This window comes from Scleropages formosus, chromosome 16 (genome assembly GCF_900964775.1).
Source record: "Scleropages formosus chromosome 16, fSclFor1.1, whole genome shotgun sequence".
Taxonomy (NCBI): Eukaryota; Metazoa; Chordata; class Actinopteri; order Osteoglossiformes; family Osteoglossidae; genus Scleropages; species Scleropages formosus.
This window is the reverse complement of record NC_041821.1, coordinates 21,759,913-21,784,517: the sequence shown is the minus strand read 5'-3', so window position 1 is coordinate 21,784,517 and position 24,605 is coordinate 21,759,913. Positions and strand designations below refer to the sequence as shown.

The window sequence follows — 24,605 nt, the reverse complement described above, 5'->3', positions numbered from 1 at the left end:
ACTGACTGACGCACCGGAGCCTCCGCATCCGCCTCGTTTCCGCCCACACACGCACGTGCACCGACGAGTGGGGCGCTGTGCCCATCGCCCCTGTGCCCCCCTGGGAGACATGCCCCCCCGCGCCCCCCCGGACACCGTGTCACAACGACTCAAACACTCTCATTTATATATAATATATTATAAAGACACACCGTCGTGAAAATGTGCGACGCTCCGTAAGCGGTGTGGCCCCGCATAATTTATTGCGCGGGAGGTTTTCTGCCACTTTCACGAGTCAGCGGAGTCACCATGCCCACTAACACCGCGCGTGCGTGCGCTCCTCAGTCACTTTGGATCACGTGATCCGCTGTGACACAAGCCTACAGTCTTAGAATAAGGAACTGTGAGCAAGTCGGTGCATTTCAGTGTTCATAGCAAGCAAAGAAAAATGAAAAGGAGAAAGCTTGAGGAATAGGGAGATAAGTGAGGAGTCGGACATGGAGAGACGCAGATCGGCGGATCTGGACGCGGACGCGTGCTGGACACACTGACTGATGCGCACTTGGGGGGCTCCTTTTTTTGCATATATTTAAGTCCTCGAATCGAGCTGCTTATGGAATGTAAGTAGTCTAGAGAACGGTCACACTCCTTCTCTGTGGATGACACGTGTGTCTTTTATCGTGTGTCCGCGCAATGGAAACTTCACTCTTATCATAAATAATGTGGCGCACAGCAGGGGCTCCGACGGCGCTCCTTCAACGCGAAGAGCCGCACGTGCGTGTTTTCTCGACGCGCTCGCGTCGAATGAGGGCGGAATGGCTGTGAGATCGCTGTCGCTGTTCCTCGGTGCGACACGAGTGCCTTCTTACGCGGACATTGTGGGCGCGACGGGCAGCTCGCAGACGGAGGGAACGAGCTGAATGGAGATGTTCACGGGAGACGTGGGTGTCACACAGTGACCACATCCGAGCGTTATTGCTCTGAGGACTGACGCGCATGCTATTGCTCTCCTCTTTTCTTTATTTTAAAAAATAATATCATAATAATTGAAAAAAAGTTCTAATGTCATTTGAAGATGAATTCAGCGCGACACAGAAGCAGACGCAACAGAGAAAAGGACAAGCGACATCTGGATTGAAAGCAACAGCTTGCACTCGGCTCCAGTGTTGCCGATATTTTTATTGTTTCATCTCCGCGAGCGGACCGTGTGAGGCCAAGTGAAGTTTGGAGAACAGGAGACCCCCCCCCCCCAGGTCTGCTGGTACCCCCCAACCCCACCCAACATCTGCCCGGGGGTTGGGGACACTCCCCCCAAAGCCGTGTCTAATAGAGCTCCTCTCCCATGGCCACGGCTCTGTTGGGGTTCGCAGTACAACCGCTGGGCCGCTTCAGTGCGCTGGACACGGACAGAGACAGTGACAGTGACCGCGCGCCGGCCGGGGTCGAGCGGATGGTGTCTCCCCCCTGTCATCGCTGTCATCACCTGTGCGATTCATTGGCTCTTTTAAGTTTTCACTCCAAGGAAGCGGACGTAAGCGCGCGCGCGACTTTTCGAGACGGTGACAGCTAGCTCCGTTCAGCCACAGCTGCGTGTGCATGACCCGGCGGGATCACGCAGCGCGCCCCCAGCTCGAGCTGGTGATGCCATGCCCCGCAACCACAGCGGAGATGAGGGCGGCTCCGGGCTCTGGATGAAGACCTCGCCCGGGCGCCGCGCCGCCGGCTACGGCTCCAAGGATGTGGAGTCCGGCGGCAGGATGAACAGCGGCGGCGGAGGCGGCGCGGCCGCCAGGGCTGCGGACGGCTTGCTTTCGGCCGGGTGCGGCGGGCCCGCGGACAGCGCGAGGGGAAAGCAGGGAGCGCGCCTGAGCCTCCTCGGGAAGCCGCTGGTGTACAGCGCGCAGAGCGGGCGCCGGAACGCGCGCTACCGCAGGGTGCAGAACTACCTGTACAACGTGCTGGAAAGACCGCGCGCGCTCGCCTTCGTGTACCATGCCTTCGTGTGAGTGAACCTTAACCACCTTTCCCGCGAGCCGCGCATCCTTCCCGCACCGGCAGCTGAAGTTGTGCGCGCGCACAGTGACGTGCGCGGGACTTCACCTGTTGCTGCAGGAGCGCGCACTCTTGTCTTGCTGTCTTCTTGTTTCATTTTATGTTTTTGTCGCATTATCAGTTTACCTCATTGATTGCTTCGCGTTTCCAGATTAGCGAGGCGAGGACTCTTCGGAAATTCTCTTTAGGGGATTGATCTAGTTTATCTGATTTTTGGCGGGTTTTCTCTCTCTAAATGTAATTATATGGCTACCATCAGCTGAGTCAGGGGGACAAAAAAAGTTTGTCACATCATGTTTCTTCGGTGTGAAGATACACCTGTTTGTTATCGAATGAGAACATCATTTGAAATATGTTCCCCAGCCAGACGCTCGAATGCCTGCTTCGCAGAAAACTTAGCAGGCGCCGGCGGAAACGGGTGATGAGGAATTTGGTTTGTTACGTCTATCGACTCGACTCATTGACCCACTTTAGTGGCGCTTTGCCGCGGAGGAGCCCTTCGATACTCTTGACAGTCCGCACACTGAGGCAGCGCGAGAGGGGCGCGCGCGCGTCTTCAAGCGCGTGCAACATCTTTATCATTCCCCCCAGATTCTCCGGAGTGGAGCTCTTATTCCTCTTTTAAATGCATCAACTGCGCTGTCCTCTTTCCTCCAACGTACTGAACTGAACATTAAGCACAATTAGACTCCAGTTTTAGAGGAGACAGAAATTGCTGGCAGTTGTTGTTTCCACTCTTCGTCTTGTTCGTCGTCGGCTGGTTTGACGAGCTCCGCGATGGAGCTGTGTTCGCTCCCCAACGTGTATTTTGTGAAGCCTGTGCGTGTAATAATACTGACTGGGGTTTCTCAAAGTGTATTGCAAAAAATATTCTCTTGGATTAATGGTTTAAGAAAAAAAAGAAAAAAAAAAAAACGGATGCACCTGTACGTGCAGGCCAGTAACAGCATTTTTCCCCTCTTCCTCCTCAGTGAGAGGAATGGTGTCTAAGTGGGAAAAGCTCTTCTCCACATCAGCTCTTCAAACGCCTTGTTCTCACTGCCAGGTGGACTGTGTGTGTGTGTGTGTGTGTGTGTGTGTTTCACTGCTGGCATGAAGAAAAATATGCTGTTTCTCTCTGGGCAATTGCTGGCACAGCGAATAGCACTGCTGTCTCACATCTCCTTGGTTGTGTGAGAGGACTTGGGTTCGATCTCCACTCAGTCTGTGTGGAGTTTGCATGTTCTCCCCATGTCTGTGTGGGTTTCCTCCCACCCTCCAAAGATATGCTGTTCAGGTTCCCCCATAGTGTGTGAGTGACAGAGAGAGAGTGTGTTCCACTGATGTATGGTTGAGTGACCCAGTGTAAGTAGTGTATCTAGCGGTGTAAGTCACCACGGTGAATAAGGTGTGGGGGATGATAACACTACATAGAGTTTGTTGGAAGTCGCTTTGAACAAAACTGTCTACTAAATAAATATAAATGGTCTAGTGAACATTAATGTTGACAGGCAGTCTTGCCACACAGGTTACATGGCCCCGTGGCGTTCACTGCCGTTACTTTCGAGACAAGCACCTAAAGTGAAAGCTTTAAATAGCTTTATTGAAGTAGTAAATGCCTAATTAGTCCACTGGCCTGATAATGCAGAGCGAACCTGTTTGTAAAACCTCTCTAAACCCTGCAATACTTTCAAGAACACTTAGTATAATCAGTGAGGAACCTTTTTTTTCCTTTTGTTTTTCACCAATTATTAATTTTACTTTACACTGATCTTACAAGCTACATTGTGTCGGAAACCGAATGGTTTAGTCTGTGCTATTATGCTTCATTAGAAGAGATGAGACTGTAATTTTGAGGCTTTCACCCATTTAGTATTTTACTGCTTAACATGACAGAGTGTAGCTGAGTGCTGCTGCGGTGGGGTATAAAGGAGCGTCCAGGAGGCTCCTATGACTGACCGCGGCCTTTCTGCCGTAGGGCAGGATGCTGTTTTTATCCGCGTGGCCTGGATGGTCAAGGTGAAGGCGGTCTGCTCAACATGCCTGCGCTTCCCAGGAGTTTGCAGACGCTCCGAAGGCGACGCACCGTTCCCTTAATAAGGGCAATGTCCTCTTGTGAAATTGATTTCAGATGAGCTCTCCCAGTGACCTGTCATCAAGAGACTGAAATTGTATTAATTAAGGTAATGAAAGCACTGAGTGGTTCCGGCTGAATCCTGTACATTAAAAGGGCAGTTTGGAAAACACCGACATGGCTGGACGCAAAAGGAATGGTTTCTATTAGCCTTTAGGCAAAAGAGGTAGCAGGATCTTCAGCAAAAAAAGCAGAATACATGCGCACACACACAGAGCGTAGAGCCTTGTTAGAACTACTCAGATATTTCCTTTACTGACCCTGAGCAAGTGCTGTGGCTGTACTTGTGCACAGAATTGTGCACAACCATGAAGGAAGTGGATAAGTGCAGGATGTACAAGGGCTGAGCTTCAGTTTCGAAACCGCTATTGCCGTTCGTTTATTTGAATGCTCTCAGACCTTTTTTGCAACCTTCTTGTCAGAATTTGGGGCGCGGAGAAACCTTCTCAGGCTTTGGTGACAGTGAATGGCAAGTGCATCAGACACTCGTGATGTACTGGCGCTGGTCTGTGCGAATCAGGCAAAGAGGTTCTAATGGATCTTAACATACCAAGGAGCTTGCTGAGCAGACAGGAACGATGATGGATGATAGGGGCGAATATAAACTGCCGTGTTTGACTGCAAGATTGATAGCGTTTCATGTTTGACGATGACAGTGACGACTGAGGAGTTTGAAGTTCATAGCATCGGGGCGCGGAAAACGTGTAAGCTTGAGTGTTTCTAAAAAAAAAAAGTCCATGCCACTCTTGGTGTGTTGCACTGGAAACCCCACGGTCCTTCCCCTGTTCACAATTACAGCACTACACTTACACAATACACTGGTGCTTCTGCAGAACATATCCATCCTCTACGTTTCGCACCGGAAGGTAAAGTAATTTTGAAAGTGTAGCCGAAACCAAGCTTCTATTTACAGTTGTAGAGAAGTAGAATTGTAAGAGAAACCCCAGCATTTGCTTGAGCAGAGTGGAGAAAAAAATTAAGTGTTTATGTTGATAGTGGGTTTTAGAGCTAAGAGATAGTTCACTGATTAATGGAATAAAATGGCCAAACACAGCAGACCAAAGATGAAACCTCTCAATATTTTTTTTTCCCCTCTGTATGCTTAAAGGGATAATATTGTACATATAAATGTAAAAAACCCAAGTGATAATCCCGCAATTCATCTATTCATAGTTTGCACTTAATGTCCATTGCATATTGAATTTCTTGTGGATATGGGACATTTGGTTACAATTAGCTTGGAATTTAATTATTTCGTTTATTCAAAATAGCTTTTACTTTTGAAATATGCTTTTTAAATCGATGATTGGCTTGTAATATCTGCAAAGTCTCAGTCTTTCAAATTTAATTTTTTGATTTCAAGCCTTTGGCATGTTTCATTACTTTTCCGGAGCTGATTTTTTTTTTTACGTAATTTAGTTCTTGCCAAAATAGCGTCAGCATCCACTAAATCTAAAATTGCATGAAAATATTCTGTTTTTCCAGCTAGGGTTTATTTTTGTACGTATCTTTGGATGGCCTTGTGCTCGAATCCGTGATAGCGAGTTGATTTATAACAACGAGATACTCGGAACAGGCGTCTGACAGGGGTCCATGTTAGTGCAGCAGTGTTTGTTTCCACTGAGCTGCTGTGTCTTTTCATTTCGGTACTGGTAATGTAATAATGGTTCATGGTGGCGGCAGACAAATGAATAAAGACACTTTGCATTAACACATATGAGCCATGTCTATATCTGCCAAAATGGTGCTATTGCTTATCTGTTGTTTCTGGTGGATTCTTTGGAATGTGTTAAAATAGCAATTATTTATACCCTGAGTAACTTGTCTGAAATATTGCATTTTTGTGACCCCCCCCCCCATTTGGAGGCAGATGAGAGGATGAAAAAAAAGGGTGTGCTTCACAATTTTCTTTCTGCTCTTGCAGACATTGCACTGTGTTCTTGGTACTGCTTTCTCTGTGTTAAGATATTCATCTCTTTCCTGTGATCAGGAAAGTTCAGAATATTTTACTGCAACCCAAATTTGAGTTTAAAACATTTTTCAAACGATTCCTCTCCCTCCCATCTACTGTAAGCAGTTTGTATGCTGCAAACTGATTAATTAAAAAAAGGTTAAATTAAGGTAGTGTTCAGACATGTATGATGTAAAGTTCTTTTTTCATAGTTTTTTTAAGTTCTTTAATTTACTTAGCTGTGCATGCAGAACAAGAACACAAACAAATTGAGGCAGACGGTAGTGTAGCGGTTAGAGCCGTTGCCTCTATTTGAAGGTTCCTGTTTTGAATCCCATGCCTGTTGCAGTACCCTTGAACAAAGTACTTACCCCAAATTGCAATTTCTGTAAAATTTACCCAGCATTATAAATGGGTAATTCATTGTAAGAAGCTTAGCATACAAAAGTAACATCATAAGTTGCCCTGGACAAACATGCCAGCAAATTAAATACTTGGAGGAACACATACTGGATGAGTGTGCAAAGCGATGCAAAGAGGAGCTGTTGGGGGGACGTGCCGGGAGGGACTGGACATCGGTACCGATTTGGGGTGAGGTCCAAAGGTAACGTGGTACAGGAGCAAGCGGGGTGAGCAGATGATGGCTCGGACGAAGGCGCAGTCTTCTGACATAGATTTCGAAGGCGTCAGGTGGCACTGTCTTGAAAAAGGGTCTGGATTCCAGGGAGATGGCGAGGCCCCCGTTCCTTTAGTAAAAGATCTAGAGGCCAGTTGGGAGATCGATGAGTCTGGACATGGAGAAGAGCTCATACACAGTGTTAAAGCGAACAGGAAAGAGCCCTTAATCTTTGCTGAATGTAATAAAAGCCCCAGAGATTTGGACCTGGATTTGGCTCAAGTAATGTTTGTCACAAGCAAGGGTAATCATTTCCGAAAGAGAAACTACTTAGCGTGGGCCATCGCTCTCTCTCTCCAGCTATATTCTGCTCTTTCGGACCGATGCGACGTTCTATAATAATGATTTAATGTTTTGGAACAACTGCCCAAATTTCCGTGTTCCCCAACACGAACCCCACTTGGAATCAGGTGCCGTGCATGGATGCGTGTTTGCTGCGGACTTCAGTCACAGTTTCTGAGAAGTGTTTGTCCTCTTATTTCATGTAAAATAACGGGAAAAAAGAAGAAATTGCATTTAAAGTTCTTGAAGCGGGTGCTGTATTTAGGAAGTAAGTGGACAAAAGGCTCCGCATGCCAACCTTCCTTATTTAAGCAAACAATGGGAAAGAAGGCTTGGGCTTGAACCTGAGCTTTTTTTGAGGGTCAGTTAATTACATGTTTTTGTGTGCAGTGAAATGAAGCTTTATTTTTCATGGGGTGGGAGGGAGGATTGAGTAATGCAGCTTGTGTGAAATGAAATGCCTATTTTGTTGGCCATTTCCATAACTCAGAGAAGTTTGCTAACTCCGGCAGACGGCGTTATGTGACACTGAAATGCACTCGTTGCACTCGTTCGCTGCGCTGCGTGCTCTACTGAGTCAGAGAAGCGCGGGATGGATTCAGAAGAAAAGATTCGCGCCCCCCCCACCCCACCCCACCCTCCACGTTCCCGATTTCACTTTCAAGTCTTGAAATTAAATAATTTACGATATTGCATGTCCAGTTCGAACTTCATACACAAATCCACAATACCACAAAGAAATAAAAGAAAAATTTGGCGGGCAAGATGGAAAAGTTAAAACATGAAAACACGCTGTCTAAATGTTTCCTTTTTTGTTTTTTTTTTAAAATCTGTGGCCTAATGAGATTTTCTTGCCCTGAACTTTAGCTTGGTTTTGGTCCCCTAGGTGTGTGTGCATTCACGTGTATGGGGTGCGGGCATGCATATCTCTGTGTGTGTGTGTGGGAGTGAGCGGGCACCGAACCAGAGTTGCCAGCGTGTGGGCCTCTCTGCTCACACACAGTGCCGACATTCACTCCAACCTGGGATTAAAAGGCTCTTATCCCTGCAAGTATGTCGGATGCTGGAAGGAGCCGGTGTTAACGGACACATACAGTACGCCGAGTGTTGGGCACGGGCAGGGGTGCGGCTCACCCTTCAGCTCATCTGCCTCGACATGCCCTGCATGGAGCCCACGGGCGGGTTTTCAACTTCTGCATTTGGATGTGCGCCTCCCCGTCTTTGTTTTAGTCCTCCGGCACTTTCTCCGGCAACGCTATTCAGTCATCATCACCATTTCGACCTCTGGACCTTTGTGTGTATCTGTGACACTTCCGCATCCTCAGCCAGCATCACAAGCTCCGTGTTGGGCACCTTTTTTTTTTTTTCCTATAGCTATACGCCCGGGGGCTGTGGTGGTGCAGTGGGTTTGCCGGGGTCCTGCTCTCTGCTAGGTCGGGGGTTCGAGTCCCGCTTGGGGTGCCTTGCGATGGCCTGGCGTCCCATCCTGGGTGTGTCCCCTCCCCCTCCAGCCTTACGCCCTGTGCTGCCAGGTTAGGCTCTGGCTCCCTGCGACCCCGCATGGGACAAGTGGCTTCAGACGATATGTGTGAGCTGAAGCTCTTCATGCTCCTAACCTGAAGTTCCACGCCTGACATTTAGATGAAAACACCACGCATCATGTCCATCATACTAACAAGCCACAAAATTAAACATTACACAATATATTTTTCTCCAGAGCAACTTGTAGTTCCCACGATACAAAAGTGCATTCAACAATAGACAGCTTCATAGAACTTGAAGCACAGAGAAGCGATTATTAAAGTGCAGTTTGATTGTTGCGGCAATAAAACGTTCTTACGTAATGTGCAGAATCTCTTAAATGGCAGCTTATTGGGATGTCTTTTTTATGTGGCTTCCTTCAGTCAAAGGTAATTACAGTGAACACTTGCAGCTGAAGTTGTCGAAATTTTATCCTGCATCCGTTGTAACGTACGCAATGGGAGATACACACCTTTAGACAGCTCTCTGCATCACCTCGATGATCTCCCTCTCTCATTTGTTCCTCCCCAGTTTGGTGGTTTTGAGCACTGACCTCAGAGACCCCCGGCGCATACTCTGACGCAGGGGAAAAGGAATGTGTGATTTTTAAACATACCTTTTTACCTTTTTTAAAAGCCACACGGAGTATATCAGGGAGGCACATGGAGCCCCCTGTGAACGCACTGTGCCACCCTTCCTGTCTTACAGCGCTGCTTGAAAGTATGTGAAGCCTATAGAGATGGTCATTGTTATTATACAGTTTAAATCTGGAACTTATAATTTTAATAAAAGATGATGATTTACACCCCTCGTTCTACTTACCTACTCGGTATAACCGGCACAACTTGGGCTTCACTTATTTTCGCACCTGCACTCCTTGCGCGATCATCACACACCTCTTATGTCACGGGGGGGCTCCGCATACTTATAGGGCAACGCCGCAGTGTGCACTGCCGCTCCCTCCGTCAGCGCAGTGCGTTAGAAACAAACCGGCGCTCCCGTAAGGCTCTGGATGGGTTACGTCGCGGGCTGGAAAAGGAATGGCGTCGTGCGCTTCCGTGCTTGCGGCCTGTAATTAAGCTCGGTGTTCGTTGGTGGGCCGCGATGCTGATGCGTTCCCTGGGGGGCTCCGTTCTGGATGAGCAGCGTAGCGCATACTTACTGCGCTGGAGAAGGCTGAACCCGCGCGCTGACGCTGGGGAGGTTGCCAGTCTGAGTCCTGCCGATGCCTGGCGCACCGGCTAATTATGGTGCCTAAAATAGGAGACCCGTCGGTTTCAGTCCCGTCTCCCACCATCCCTCTTCCTCCCTCGGCCTCGTAACGCTGCGCTGCGATGCCGCTGCTACGCAGCATAGTTAATGGTTAGAGCGGCGATGTGTACGCTTGACACAATTTTTGCAGCTCGACACAAAATCCCGAGCCCATTACAGTATATGTATTTGCCTTATGTGTTCAAGCGCTCTGTGTCACTGCGTGAGAAGAGCGCTCTATAAAAATAAGTTGAATTGAGTAGGAAGGAAGGAAGGGGGGCTCAGTGGTCAGTGGTGCAGTGGGCTGGATCGGGTCCTGCTCTCCAGTGGGTCTGGGGTTCGAATCCTGCTTGGGGTGCCTTGCAATGGAGTGGCGTCCCCTCCTGGGTGTGTTCCCTTCCCATCCAGCCTTACGCCCTGTGTTGCTGGGTTAGGCTCCGGCTCCCCGCAACCCCGTATGGGACAAGCGGTTCAGACAGTTTGTGTGTGTGTGTGTGTGTGTGTGTGTGTGTGTGTGGGGGAAGGACACTGCATATAAAACACGCAAACCCCTGACTTGACTCTGCGTTCATGCTTTGTTTTCCAGTATTACGTTGTCGTAGGGGGGCGTGGTGGCGCAGTGGGTTGGACCAGGTCCTACTCTCCGGTGGGTCTGGGGTTCGAGTCCCGCTTGGGGTGCCTTGCGATGGACTGGCGTCCCGTCCTGGGTGTGTCCCCTCCCCCTCCGGCCTTACGCCCTGTGTTACCGGGTAGGCTCCGGTTCCCCGTGACCCCGTATGGGACAAGCGGTTCTGAAAATGTGTGTGTGTGTGTATTACGTTGTCCGGATGACATCTTGGATGTACGTCAGAGGTAGTTATTGAAGGTTTTCGGGGTGTTTTATTTGTGTCGCTTCCTGGAGGTTTTCAGTGATATTACCTGTAAATGCTTGTGCTTTTGAAAACCCTTGTCTTTTTTTTGCTAAGTCCTTTGGTGGCACCTATCTGATGACAATAATAATGAGCTTTAGACTAAGGAGCGGCTCTTAATCTTAATACTGTCCTCACAGGTTTTAATTGTGCTGTTCCTCTGTGTTCGCCCCACAGCAGATGAACATATTGCATCATTAATTTTGGGGCTGTGTTAACATCCAGTAAGGTCCCTGCACTTTGTTTTTTTTTTTTTTTTGCCTCTGGAAGGTATGCAAGACTGAAAGCAGCTCTGACTCGATGGAAAAAGTCCGTCAAACTCAATTGAAGATGATGTATTTGAACGAGAAAGGGGGAGAGCTGGTAAACAACGTCAGGGGATGTTCCAGCAGGAGTGTAAATGGTGTGGAAAGAGCCCTTTGAAAAGGGCACTGTTTTGATCGTCCACGGAGTGGTGACACAAGACAGAAGCTGTGTTTTAAACACCAGACGGTGGCTGGGTCTTCATCTAACCGGGGTCGGCCAACAGGAGCGGAAGCTTAGGGGTGTCTGGCGCAGACACGCAGGAGCTGGTTCCCAAAAGCCGGTCTGCGCCCAGCGTGGCGCGTGAGGGGGAACGAATCCCAAACAACTCGGCCAAAGTCCTTACAGGTGACACGGAGCTTTCACAGATGTATAATCATCCTTCAGAGAGACTCAACACTTGAGTGAAGCAGAGGAGTCTGTAGAACGTAACTAGAACCCAACCGAACTTACACCGAGGAGCTGTCTGTGGATCGGTCAAAGGTCCGTTTCCTGAAGGTTTCAGGGCATTGCGACGAGCAAAGTTCAAGAAAGTCGATGAGCTTTCACACTGCGATGGATTTGGGAAGTGCATATTTAAGTTGTGGACAGCTGGTGGTGTGGCGGGTCGATCTGCAGTAACGGGTTGCGTGTTTGAATCCCACCTCCTCTTGAAGACCCCTTGATCGGGTACTGGCCGCGAACGGGTACGGTGTAAATCGCCCAGCTGTATAAATGGGGACATGAGTGTAAGTGCCTTAACGCTGTAAGTTTTCTTTTTTTTTTAGAAAAGCATCAGCCAAGTGAATGAATGTGAAGTGATGAACAAGAGTCACTCAGTTATATCAATAATTTTTAGTACGTTTTTTCAATACAGGGATTCCCCGTCCATGACATTTGAGTCCAGCTGAACCCCAGATGTGGACGAGTGCGGAATCTCAGCGGACCAAGGTTGGATGGACGGAGACAGATTCCCTCTGTTTGTGCGTCCGCCCTCCAGCATGTTGTCACTCAGACAGAGCCCGTGTGCCCCCCCCCGCGGTTTTCAGCAGTCAGGATTTCCCCAGGGATGTTTAGAAAGAGCCCCTTTGGGTAGCCATGCTTTGAGATGTGCTGTAGAATCCTGTTTTCAGGACCACTTCGCAAATAAGATCAAGACGATGAATCACTTTCTCCCCTCCCCACTGAGTTTTCCTGATGATCAGCACTTACGAGAAATGCCGATATGTGCGAGCATCATTTTCTCTTCTTGTACACCGTGTACACGCAGAACGAGCAACCAAAACAGGCAGTTACGTAAGAGCAGAGCGTTCTCAGGCCTGACACGTACAGTTTGAGCGGCTTCTGCCTTCACAACCAGCGTTCTGTGCATGTAATCTTTTTTTTTTTCCTTCACAGTCCCCACTTGCTTCTCGTCAGAGGGGTTTAGGCTAATTAGGGGAACAGCATTGCTGGGCAGAGGCTCAGCATGGACATGCCAGCAGGCAGGCGATTCGTGGGGAGGGGGCGGCTGGAGAGGATGCTGACGCCTCTGTCATGGCCAGAAAAAGTCTTCTCAGCAGCAGCCTGTGCCCTGTTTGCCTGTTCACACCTCCCTTAGTATGAACCTTCTTTCACTTTGTAGGACCTCTGGTTTGATGGGAAACAAAGAATTTACTAGAAGTGCTTGCGGGCGGCACGGTGGCACAGCAAGTACCGCTGCTGTCTCACAGCACCTGGGTGGTGCGAGAGGATGTGGGCTTAATCCCCGCTCGGTCTGTGGAGTTTGCATGTTCTGCCCATGTCTGTGTGGGTTTCCTCTGGGTGCTCTGGTTTCCTTCCACAGTCCAAAGACATGCTGCTCAGGTTCACCCACAGTGTGTGAATGACAGAGAGTGTGTTCCAGTGATGTATGGATGAGTGACCCAGCATAGTAGTGTGTTTAGCAGTGTAAGTCACCGCGGTGAATAAGGTGTGTGGGCTGATGACACTGCACAGAGTTCATTGAAAGTAGCTTTGGAGAAAAGTGTCTGCTAAATAAATAAACATGAATGCTTCGTATCTGTCTTTGTCACACTGACTGATATTGTTTGGTTTTTGTTCCCGCTTTCAGCTGATGTCGCAGACACCAATGTAATTTTAACAATTTGTTGTTAAAAGTGAATTTTAACAGTTTGGGTTCCACTTTGCTGATCTGTCTGATCAATTTTTTGGATATGTTTTAAAAATTGTGATGTACTAGACTGGTGATTCTATGAACATTCTGAGCATGTCTGTTAGAGTGTGAGAAAAAAGCTCCCATGTTGAAGCTGCTGCTGTGCATGTACAGCACTCTCCCAAACATAAGTCTAAGAGTTTTGACTATGTGTGATATTTCAGCAGGCCATCAGGTCTCACTCACACACACACACACAGTCTGAAACCGCTTGTCCCGAGCAGGTTCACGGCAAGCCAGAGTCTAACCTGGCGACACAGGATGCAGGGCTGGAGGGAGAGGGGACACACCCAGGGCAGGACACCAGTCCATCCCAAGGCACCCCAAGCAGAACTCGAACCCCAGACCCACCAGAAAGCAGACCCTGGCCAAACCCGCTGCACCACTGTGCTCTCCAGCGGGTCAGTATATTTAATTTTACACCAAAGTTCCTGCAGGCTTTTCTGTACCTTAAACCAGTGAGAAACTAACACAACAAAACGGTGTCCATCATTGATGTCATTTTCCTGCTTGGTGGTTTTGTTTGTTAGAGGTTTGTGCCTATAAATTAATGATTCAACAGTGAAAATTGTAAAGCTTTCATGTATATTGATTTTTGGCTAACAAAAGCAACAATAAAGGCGTATCAAGATGTTTCACAGGCAAATTTGTCTAATAGATACATATGAAATATTGTACTCGAGCGTTCTGACTCCAGGAAATGTACGTTTGTGCCCCCACAGTTAGTGCCCCCTTTATACGTTGCATAAATATTTCAAAACTCCAGAAAAGTTCCTCCACTAATATTTGCGTTTAATGTAGTAATTCCTTTTGTTCAGCTCTTTAGTCTCTACTTTTATCCCAAGATTACAATTTATCCATTTATGTAGCTGGTTATTTTAGTTGGCAGCAATCAATAAGCACAGTTCCTTGAGCAAGAATTCAACAGCAAAACTCCTCCTTAACCGCTCTTCCGTTGAAATAATCATGTGTTGAGATTCGAAAGCGATACGGTGAAGGATGACATTAGGACGGAGTGATTTTCGGGCAGGATGGAGCTCTGAGAATGACGGCGAGCTGCTCGAATGGTTGGGTGTTTAGTACCTGCACTCTGTGACCTTTGGCTCAGTCCCTGTTACCCTAGAGCAATCCCTAAGCTTTACCTGTACCCCTGTTCCCACGAAATCCCTGAGTTGCCAAGTTTCAGCCATACAGATCACTGAAACTCTCCTTTCCGGGGCCTTGATGAGATGTAGATTCTCCTTCTTGTTGCCACAAGGCATCCCACTAGAGTGCATTCAGAGCATTGTCCTGTTTATCTGTTCACCCATGATTGGTTGGGCAGGAAAATAGTTTCCCTTGATCATCAGAACATCATTCAGTGATTTATTTAAGCTGCAAGGATTGCCACGAGACTAAATGCACTCCTTAAGATGTATTATTGGCAGCTCTTTAAACCTATTGGTATTTACTTTTTAATCTATTGACGGGAGCGAAATGTGTGTATGACGTGCTTCATCAAGTACCTAGCAGCCGTGTGCTCTGCCTCTTCCAGCTTGCCTCCTCAGCTGGCTTGTGTATCTGTAGAGCAGGTGATGGTTGCTGTCTATGAACACCTTGGCAGCGCATGGGTACGTTTGTGTCACACGCCGGGTGTACGTGCTCTGCCCTCGGAGGGTTTAATTGTACTTCTCTCTCCCTCTGGGTTGGGGGTGGTTTTGTGATGAGTAGCCAGGCTGGCAGACTCTTCCCCCAGCTGTGTAATGTAACTCTGAGAGGATGCTGGACCTGACCTCATTGCCTTATCCACGAGTGCCAGCTCCCTGTGCCAATATGTGCCCTCTCTGCCCTTGTAACCGCTCCAAGAAGCGAACGCGTGGCTTCTAGCATCCTGGTTTCACACACACTGTCACAATTTTTTAAGCTCGTTCATGGAAAAATTAATCGACGCTACCTTAAACAGCTTAAAATTTTTCACATCTCTACAGTGGCATAATTACCTTTCTGTATGGTGCAGCATCAGGGTCTCGGCAGATATTCGAAAGCACGGCTTTTGGTCACAAGCACGAGACCTTAACGGCTGTAGATTTTGAAGCCCACGTCAAGGTGTTAAAGCTTGCCTCTGATATAGCCGGAGACAGGCTTCCTTCTGTTTTCAGCGGAAATTGACCGAGAGCATCCTGGGGAGATGCAAACACGGTCCGTACCTTGATGTCATCTCGATTCACGCTGAGATGGCTCCCAGCACCAGTGACACGCTTAAGAGGGCTCCTGGAAATCAATCTGAACACCTGACTGTTTCAACCCCTTTGAAGATGCGCACGCACTTTTCTTTAAAAATATGAATAATGTATGATACTGTAGTTCATATCTGAATAAATATTTCAAGCTCAAATGATTTGTGTATAACTCTAACTGGCTTTACCTTGGGTTTGCCTATGGCACAAAAATGGAAAAAGATACTGTGCTGCATTTAGACGGCAATTTATCATATCCTTTGGCTATCGTGAGCAATTTCAGCGTGAGCAGGAGATTCTGCTGGTGGTTCTTGGAGAGGGAACAAAAACCAGCGTGTTTTTAGAGTCAGCCCTCAAACGAGTGGAGGTGTCAAGGCTTCATTCCGACCACTCGATGACCTTGTTCATTTGTTGTATGCAACCAGCACCATATTAAGATCTCCTCAAAGTGCATGTTGCTACTAGCAACAGCAGCCCTGGGCCGAAAGCTGTTAGTGTACGGAAGCCCACAGTTAGATTCCTTAGAGGGCTGCATCACAAGTGGCAGCCCTGGGTAAACAACCCAAGCAGTCTGTGTTGGGGGCAGGTGCTCATGTACCTTATGACTCTTCTTCTCTGGTCTCCTTTGTAGGTGATGGCCCTCTAAGTTCACTAAAGATTTTCCAAATTCCTAAGACCTGGCAAAAGGGACAAGTGAAATATTCTTTTGAATTGCACTGCTGCGTTTTTTTGAGGTTAAAACAAAAGTGTGTTGATGGGTATATAGACCATGGCTTTCACATCCACTGAAGTTTAGCTGCCCCAACATACTTTCAGTGCTCCGTAGAACATAGGCTAGACTGCTGTAGCAGGACCTTACAAGGTGGTGTCGTTGGCTCCGTGGCTAAGTCAGGGGTGTTGGACTGGACCCAGGGAGAGGGTCAGTGTATGTGCTGGTTTTCTCTGAGACCACCAGGCTCAATGTGTTCAGTGACTTCATCATCAATGACTCTGGTGGTACTTTAAAGAAATGAAGTAGAGGGTGGCACATATTCTACTGTAACCCTACTTACCTATCGGTCCAGCACAAGGATGTCCAGCTTTTTTAGGCCAAAGGCCTCGCTCATTATTGTGAACTGGTCAAAGGGCCTTCTGTGTAAAAATCATTGCAAGCGAAATACAGAGTCTCAAATGTCCAAATTCAAACTCAGGTCTGCATGAGTACCGTTGTACTCCTTGTACACGTACACCGCTCACCCTTTCCTCACATGCTGCTGTGTTGAATGTGTTATTTTGAGTTCTGCTAGTCGTTGTAATGGAACTTGTAATCTCTGCAACGACTGCATGAGTTTTTTTTGTTTGACAGGTCAACTCTTTCAAGGACCATCCTTCACGCTTCCAAAGCAAAAAGCTCATTTCACCCAACCAAAAAATGTTGCTTTGCGTGGAAAGGGTTTTCCAGACCTTATCTCTAACTGTCATACTTTGTTGTATTGTCTGTCTGCTATTTTGCTGTTCATGGGCATAAAAACACACAACTAAGTGCACCTCATTTAAATAGTTAGTCATGTTTGGCATTTTGCGACCGCGCAACTCGACGGATTTCTCAAAATTGAAGTCAAAAGACTTTGGCAGGATTCCATTACAGCAATCACCACAGTTGCATCACGACTGATTCTCACCATTGTTATGTTTTTTATTTGATATAATTGATTATTACAAGGGACATGGTGACTTAGGGGCCACACTGTAGTTAGAGCAACAATCGACGTACAAAATGGCCCTTGTGCAATGTGATGCCCAGGCGTGCCCAGCCATGAACAGGGTTTTTTTCAAGATTACTCGTGCTCCTGTGAAACTGCGGGGGACACTGGAGTCATCCTGTGCTCTGAAAGTCTGTTGTTTTCAACACCTCCTGTGGGCCCCACTTCCGCTTATGCCGCCCGTTCGCTCTTACTCAAATCTCGAAAAACAGCAGGTATTCCAAGACCTGATAATCCCACGAGGGGCCGGCCAACCAAAACTCGCCTATATTTGTCTTTGAGAGGAGCGGAAAGTTACCAGAAATACATACGGTAATTTGCGAACTCATGGGCTGATTTAGTTCTCTCTCTCGCTTCTGGTGGAAAAGTGTTTCATTTTAGCATTTTAGTGAGTCACTCTATGTTTAGCTGTTGCAGCTTGTTTGCCACTCAAAAGAGACCACAGAAAAGTGGTAGTGGTCGTGCGGAGGGCTCTGTGGACTCCCCTTCATCACCGCATGCCTCTAACTGGCTTGGAGTCCGGAGGGAGACAATGTGCTTTTACCAGCAGCCAGCCAAAGTAAATGACTCTTCCTGCAGTGTGACCCTGTGGTATGGGGAGCGGACGGCGTGCCTTCTGCCAACTGCTCTGTCCCGATGTCCGTTTCACCGTGTCCTTGTCGCAACAGGGGCGAAGGGCTTTCCAAAGCCACCGGACCCTGGTCTGAGGGAACAAGCCTTTGAAAGAGTTGGGCTGCATTTGATGTGAAAGATGCTGAGACTCACCCATGTCTCTTTCGGGCAAGATGGATCGCGCTGGCTTGGCAAAGGAACCTTCAACAGAAATTTAGTTAATTTCCAAGGAAAATGTTCAAGCGAGAAGCAGTAAGACAAAAGACATCTGCAGTTGGTTCTGTGATTGGACCATAATTCTGTGCTGCATGGAATTAAAATTCAGTATGTGTATACTGAGGCAGTGCCTCGATCTTTTGGTCGCTGATAGGAGATGGTTGGGTCTAATTGATATATTCCTGTCCATCCCAGCCATCTCCCAAAGTACAAAGTGCCTCTCCCTGAAGCTTTAATTTGCTTTGCTGCAGCCTCATTGTTTTCCATTCAGGGGGAAAAAAAAATCACATTTCAGAGGTTTGGAAATATTTGTCAAAATAATTTATGTTTGTTTGGGCTTTGGTAAGGATTGTGAAATAGAATTATTGTTCTTGGCAGTTTTATTGGAGAGTTTAAGATTTTTTATTTATTTTTTTAACGAGAGATTTATATATAGCTTATATTTAGATATGCAGCCCTCATACTTTTGGAATTATATCTGCTTTCCTTAGCTCGTTTTGCCTCTGGCAACTTGGCGTGCTTGTACAACGCTGCCGTCCCCCTCTGTTTGTTTTGGGACTGTATCCTGAATGGTATGTATGTACATGTGTTTCTACACTTCTTAAGATGCCTTATTTTAAGATGCCAGTTCAGTCCTGCTGGGGGCAGGAATTGTTGCTTTGATTAAAATAAATAAACAAATTATATATATGTGTGTGTGAGCGTTTGTATAGAGGTATACTGTGTATATATAGGTGTGTATGTGTGTGTGTGCGCATTTAATTTGCCATACCAAATAGACTACTCCTGACTACATAAAAAAATATATTTTAAACATTTAATACATGTATAAAATGCATAAATGTGTATTTTGTAGCATCTGACTACATACATTTAATATTTCTGGAAGGACTGCAGATGAAAATTAACATTGTAAATGTCTCTGTAATGTTTATTAGTGTGGATTGTCTCTGGGAATAAATGCACGCACACAGTCTGAAACTGCTTGTCCCAAGTGGGGCTGCGGTGAGCCTGAGCCTTACCCGGCAACACAGGGCGCAAGGCTGGAGGGGGAGGGGATACACGCAGGACAGGGCACCAGTCTGTTGCAAGGCACCCCAAGCGGGACTCGAACCCCAGACCCACCGGAGAGCAGGATCCCGTCAAACCCGCTGCACCACCGCATCCCCCTGAATAAATGCACTTAAATCCAAAATTTTAAGTGAAAAGACATTCATTTTTTATAAAAGAATTGTTCTGGCAGCAAAACCTTATTAAGTGGTGACTCTGGCAAAACTTAACGAATTTGCTCTGTTTCCATAGTTTTAATCAACTTTACAGCGTGAGCCTCAACACGTTCAGTCTGAAAGCGTTTGGAAGCGCTGGGCCGCAAACCACAATGGCCTTCATCGGGAACACGGCCTGCAGAAGTGCGGTTAGGGATAACTGGCAGGACGGTTCCTGCCCGTATGCCCACGGTCCACCCGGAGACAGTATACTGCGCGGCAGCGCCATGCGCACCTGCCCAGCCCGCCACCCGGCCAACACCGAGGACAGGGGAGGACCAGCCAAAACAAGGCTTTTGCTGCTACGGAACTAATTTTCCAACAGTGTACCAAGCAAGGATTTGTGTGCTGTGTAATTCGCCGTGGCGGTAATGCCAAGCCTCCCGTCGGTGGCCTGACGTGCCATCGGGACTTTGCACCAGGCCTTATTTTAGATGAAAGAACCTTCTCCTCCTTTGTTTGCGTGGGTGACGCGGAACAACACCCTGCCAAGACGGACTCAAAATGCGATTTTAGGAAAACCTGCTTGTACTGCATTATTGCATCGCATAGCACAGCGCCGTAAGCATTCGGCGGGCTGGTAACTGTGGTTTCGCCGTCTGCTGCCAGTAGCCGTGGCGGCACAGGATCATCAGGGAGGTCCTGACTGCTGGAGCGAGCCAGTGTTTCCAACAAGAAGTCCTCAGAAAGACAAACAACCGGACAGACGAGCGCAGCTGCGTGAAGCGACGACACGTGGGATTAAGTGGAGCGAAAGCATGTGTTTATTTACTGTAGCTAGCTTACCTAAACAGCCGCTGGAAGCTCGACAGCTCGGAGACTTGAGGCCCTCGGCGTGACCGTCGATACACAGCGTGCCTTGTGGTCGCGTGCGTGAGGGCCAGAAGCAGTAAATGTCAACAGAGACCGCATGCGAAAACGTTCATTTAGCGATGTGAAACAACCAATTCATTTTAACTAGTAGTTCTTGTCGTATACGTGTCTCTCGGAGGGAAAAAAGCTGTAAAAAGCTGCAAAAGACGAGCCTGCGTCCGCATACGCAGTGAAGTATACGAGTGAATCGACTCCTTTACGCGGAAGGGTGTTGGCAAGGACGAGCGGTCGAAGTCGGGTGAGAGAAAAACATTACGTGCTTTGTTGCAGCTGCCTTCGTTTGAGCGAAAACGTAGCAGCGACACGTCGAAAACACAAGCGCAAAGATGCCGGTGTTCCCCCCAACAAGACGACCGCCGCGCCTGTTGCAGCTTGTTTTATACGCCGCTGTTCACTTCGGGGATTTTCTCGCTGCTTTGCGCAGACCGCACCGACGTCTTCGCGCGCAGCAAGAACTAGACAGTTTTTTCTTTCTTTCTTCATTTTCTTGGTTTTTTTTTTTTTTTTTTCACCTTGTTTTGACAGGAAAGGAACCGCCTCTTATTTAAACCTTCAGCGCGGCGGATGGGGAGTGGAGGCAGCTGCGAACATCTAACTTCCGATCTGGTTGTCCCCAAATGCGCTACCAAACACGCGGGTGGGGTCGCTAATTACTGGATGTGTCTTAGCCCGAGACGTTGTAGTTGCTTTGAACGATCGCTGGTATCTCCTCTTTTGATCGATACTTTCCCGTGTAATTTACAAACGGCGTTTGCGGACATCTCTAACCGAAATGTGTCTCGCTTCCCACATTAAGGTCTGCTTACGATGCGGTTTCTGAGGCAGCGGTTTGAACACTTAAAGGAATGGTCACGCGCATGGCTGTGCTGCATGGTGCGGGGGAAATGGCGGCTTTGAAATTCGGAGGAATTGCGCTCATTCTGTCTAGTTTTCTCTAACTGCCTTCTCGAACGTACTCTCCGCTTTCTATGCACCTGATGCTTTCCGCTGAGGCCTGTTCCCTGCCTCGCTGCCAGCTTTTGTCGCACAAGGGACTCTTTTTAGTGCCCGTTGTCAGCAGGCCCACCCTGGCCGTTTGGCCCTCGACATCCTCCGATGGCGCTGCCCATGCGGAGTCGACACATATTATTGTCACGCTTCAGGACAGGCTGGTGCGTCGGCAACTCGGCTTCCTCCAGGGACAATAAAACTAGCATTTGATTTGAAAGAATGGGGTTTCTGCCCGTACAGCCCGAGGAGCTCAGTCAAGCTGAAGCCCTTCTTTGCGTGGAAGTGCTATTCTCCACTTTTGGCGCCTTTCAGAAGGGCCGGCACCGGTGTGGTTCATCACTTGAGCATTGCAGTGTGGCAACTGGAGCTTTTGTAACAGTCAGCAACCTAGCTTAACACTCAGGCATTAAACATCCAGCCTTTCCTCTTCTGCTGTTTAAATAGCACTGCACTGCTGCCCCATATTTGCCCTTACTTCGATCACTGCTACCATCAGGGCTGTACGGAGAGTCCGCTGTTGAGTCCTTAAAACCGAGATATGACCAGTTGCGTTTCGAGCCTGTGTTGCTGCTACGGTGAGTTGGCCTTCCTCGCTGTTCCTCGGAGAGACAAGCACAGCGATGGAAATGGGAATGGAAAAGATAAATGCTTGCGTTTAGCTTTGTCTCTGGAAATTCGTGTCGCGGACTGTCGTAGGGAACTGCGTGCAGGACGTGAAATCTAAAAACCCCGAGAGAACGCAAATCTGGGTTTTTGCCTGTCAGCAGAGGTTCTCTCCGAGGCCTACTGACGCATTCAGCACGGTGAAAACCATGTGACTGTTCAGAGGACCTGATTTTGGAGCTAATGTTACCTGTCATGGTCTCTGTGGCCTATCAGGAGCCGTGTATGTTATTTCAGAGACGCGTTCCATATAATGCAAATGTCGGTTTATGAAGCCAGCTGCTCACTTTTTTAATCAGATTATTTGATCCACTCAGAGGGCCACTGCAGGGCCTTCTGTGAAACAAGCAGTGAAGGATTCCTTCGCCAGTTTCGGTCTTTGCTGCGGCTGTGCCGCTGAGTAAACCTGAAAAACATTGATTTTCAAACGGATTTCGGTTTGAATTTGTAGGGATGTTCTTTAAAACCTCAGTGATTTGATGGTTACGTACTTTCATGTTTGCAGCGCATGCTCGTTCACACTGAGTAACGTGGTTAGCACTGTGTGTGTGTGTGTGTGTGTGTGTGTGTGTGCGCGTGTGTGTCTAGGTGGACACTCCTGGAGTAGCATGGCCATGGAAAATGGCTCTGGAATTTGAGGACAAACGTGTTTGCGCGTGTTTGAGTGTGTGTGGATGGCACCTTCGGGGCAAGAAGGGTGAGGTGCTTTCTGCTGTATTATTTCACATTCCCGCTTTTTAAATGCCATTTTTTTCCAAGAGGATTTACATCTATTTACCCCAGTGAAAAAGCAGAAGCTGACATTAAGAAGGAGATTCCTGCCTTAAAGAGCAATTTTTCTGACCTTTTAAAACCCTAAGTCACATTTCAATGCATTTTTATACTCTCATGCTAGGAACAGTATGAAATGCATACTCTTAATTCCACAAGTATTTATCTACAGCACTTCTAGCCCGTGAAACATAACACTTGCAATAGTGGTGGCAGTCAGAAATGTATTTAGAAATAAAACCGCCAGATACCAGAGGAGAAAGTGAAAAGCACTGGCTCATAACTGTAATATAAATGTGACATGATCACTGCTGTTTTTTTTTTTTATTCTTTAAATATTCGGGCTGCCCTTCTCACATGCACAGCAAAGCTCTGTCAAGGAAAAAGACTAATGTAATGAATAAAACATTTTTTGCAGGTGTCCTTTTGCAGATGGGAGTAGAAACAAAAATTTGTCAAAATATTCAAGTATGTAAAGGGCTTTGAAATTTACAAGAATTAATTTTAATTAATAGGTGCATGGGTATTCATTTTCTCTGTCCAGAGAGCTCCAGAAATTGAGCATTGCCTGTCCCAGTGTCAGAAGGAACTTTATAAATTATCGGTGGAGTAACACAGTTCAAACCAAATAAAACTGGAAATATTTCTGCCGGGAAATACGGCTTAAAAATGTTCTTGCATATTTCAGTAGCGCAGCTGACAGAGTTTCATTGCTTACGTGTAATTGCTGCTGTTAGCACTTTAACGGTTTCATTGCTCGCACCTCTATAAAGAGAATGCCGTCGCTCAGCGTTGTACTAGGACTCTGTCGAACGAGCGAGGGACAGGTTATCGATCTGACTAGTGCCAACAAGTAGGCTTTATGTCAGCTTACCCAGCCCCCCGGGGAGAACAAGCGCCCACAGAAGCGTGAGCGGGGCTGATATCCTCCTTCCCCTTTGCGTTTATTTGCAAGCTTTTATTTGCCCATATGGGAGCCGGCAAACGCGGGCGGCGTCGCCATCTGGATAAAAGCCGTCGGAACGCTCGTCGTGGGAAACCCTCCATGTCGAAGCGGCCTCCTCTTTAATGTCCTGTCTCCCCAGCTTCGTGTCAGTCGAGTAATTAGTTGTTTCGAGTGAGACGTGATTAAATTTCCACAGTCCCCAATTAAACGCCATGAACATTTTCTTATTATTTTGTTTTTAGTCTCTTACAACTTGAGAAAAACGCTAAAATAGTCATTAATTTGTGTCAGCAGATTCCCCCCCCCCACCCGTGTTCCTTTCTTGGTTTTGTTGCCGTCTCGTCCAAGGCGTAGCGAGAGGAGAATTTCTCCTTTTGTTGTGCTTCGCCGAAGACAATTCATAGCTTTTCCTGAAAATTCGTAATTTAACGTGGCATTCATTGGGTAATTCGTTGAAAACTGCAGCGTCGCTTCAGTTCTGTTCGTGGAATAAGCAACTAATTAACTTTTATAGTACAAAGCAGTCAGATTTAACGCTGTAATTACTTTGTTTCACTCGGTTCCGTTCAGTGCCAACTCATCTACGGTATTTTGAGATCCCGGTCTTCTGTGTATGGTCATAAGGTCAGTTTGTATTTTTTAGGTTCTGTCAAATAGCTTGAACAAAATGTGTGCGGAAGGAATACAGGGACGCTCGAAGATTTTCCAGTCAGCTAAGGAGTTAGGTGGATAAACGGCCCTTCAAAGTAATCAGAGGTTAGTGGGGGGGGCGGCTGGTTTTTCTGTGTGGTGGCCAAGCTCAGAAATTGGAGCTCTTATCCCTGAGCCAGCTGTGTTGTGTTTTCTCTCTGTAAGAAATGTTGTATTTTTACCATAAAATAGAACCAAACTTGTATTACAAAGTGAGCTTTATGACAGCAAATGCAATCTAATGCCACAAAAGAGCAGATTCCTAATGCATCTGGCAACCAAAGTTAAAGGGGGGAGAAAGTTTATACGGCACTAACAGCGTTCTCAAACACTACGTGTTGGTGAAAGCATCCCGGTCATTTTGATTCATTAGATCCGTGGCATGTGCTATTGATGTTGGACACTCGGGCCA

At 47.3% G+C, this 24,605-nt stretch overlaps 1 protein-coding gene across 3 annotated transcripts in view; it reads left to right on the top strand.

Annotated features, from left to right (window-relative positions):
- Positions 1-373: 373 nt before the first annotated feature.
- LOC108933615 (potassium voltage-gated channel subfamily KQT member 5-like) overlaps positions 374-24,605 on the top strand; it is a 132,952-nt gene continuing 108,720 nt past the window's right edge. For all 3 annotated transcript variants that reach the window (XM_029258968.1, XM_029258967.1, XM_029258969.1), the window contains exon 1: positions 374-1,981. In XM_029258968.1, the coding sequence (XP_029114801.1) occupies positions 1,626-1,981 (356 nt within the window). In that variant the 5' untranslated portion in view covers positions 374-1,625. The remainder of the gene's footprint in view (positions 1,982-24,605) is intronic.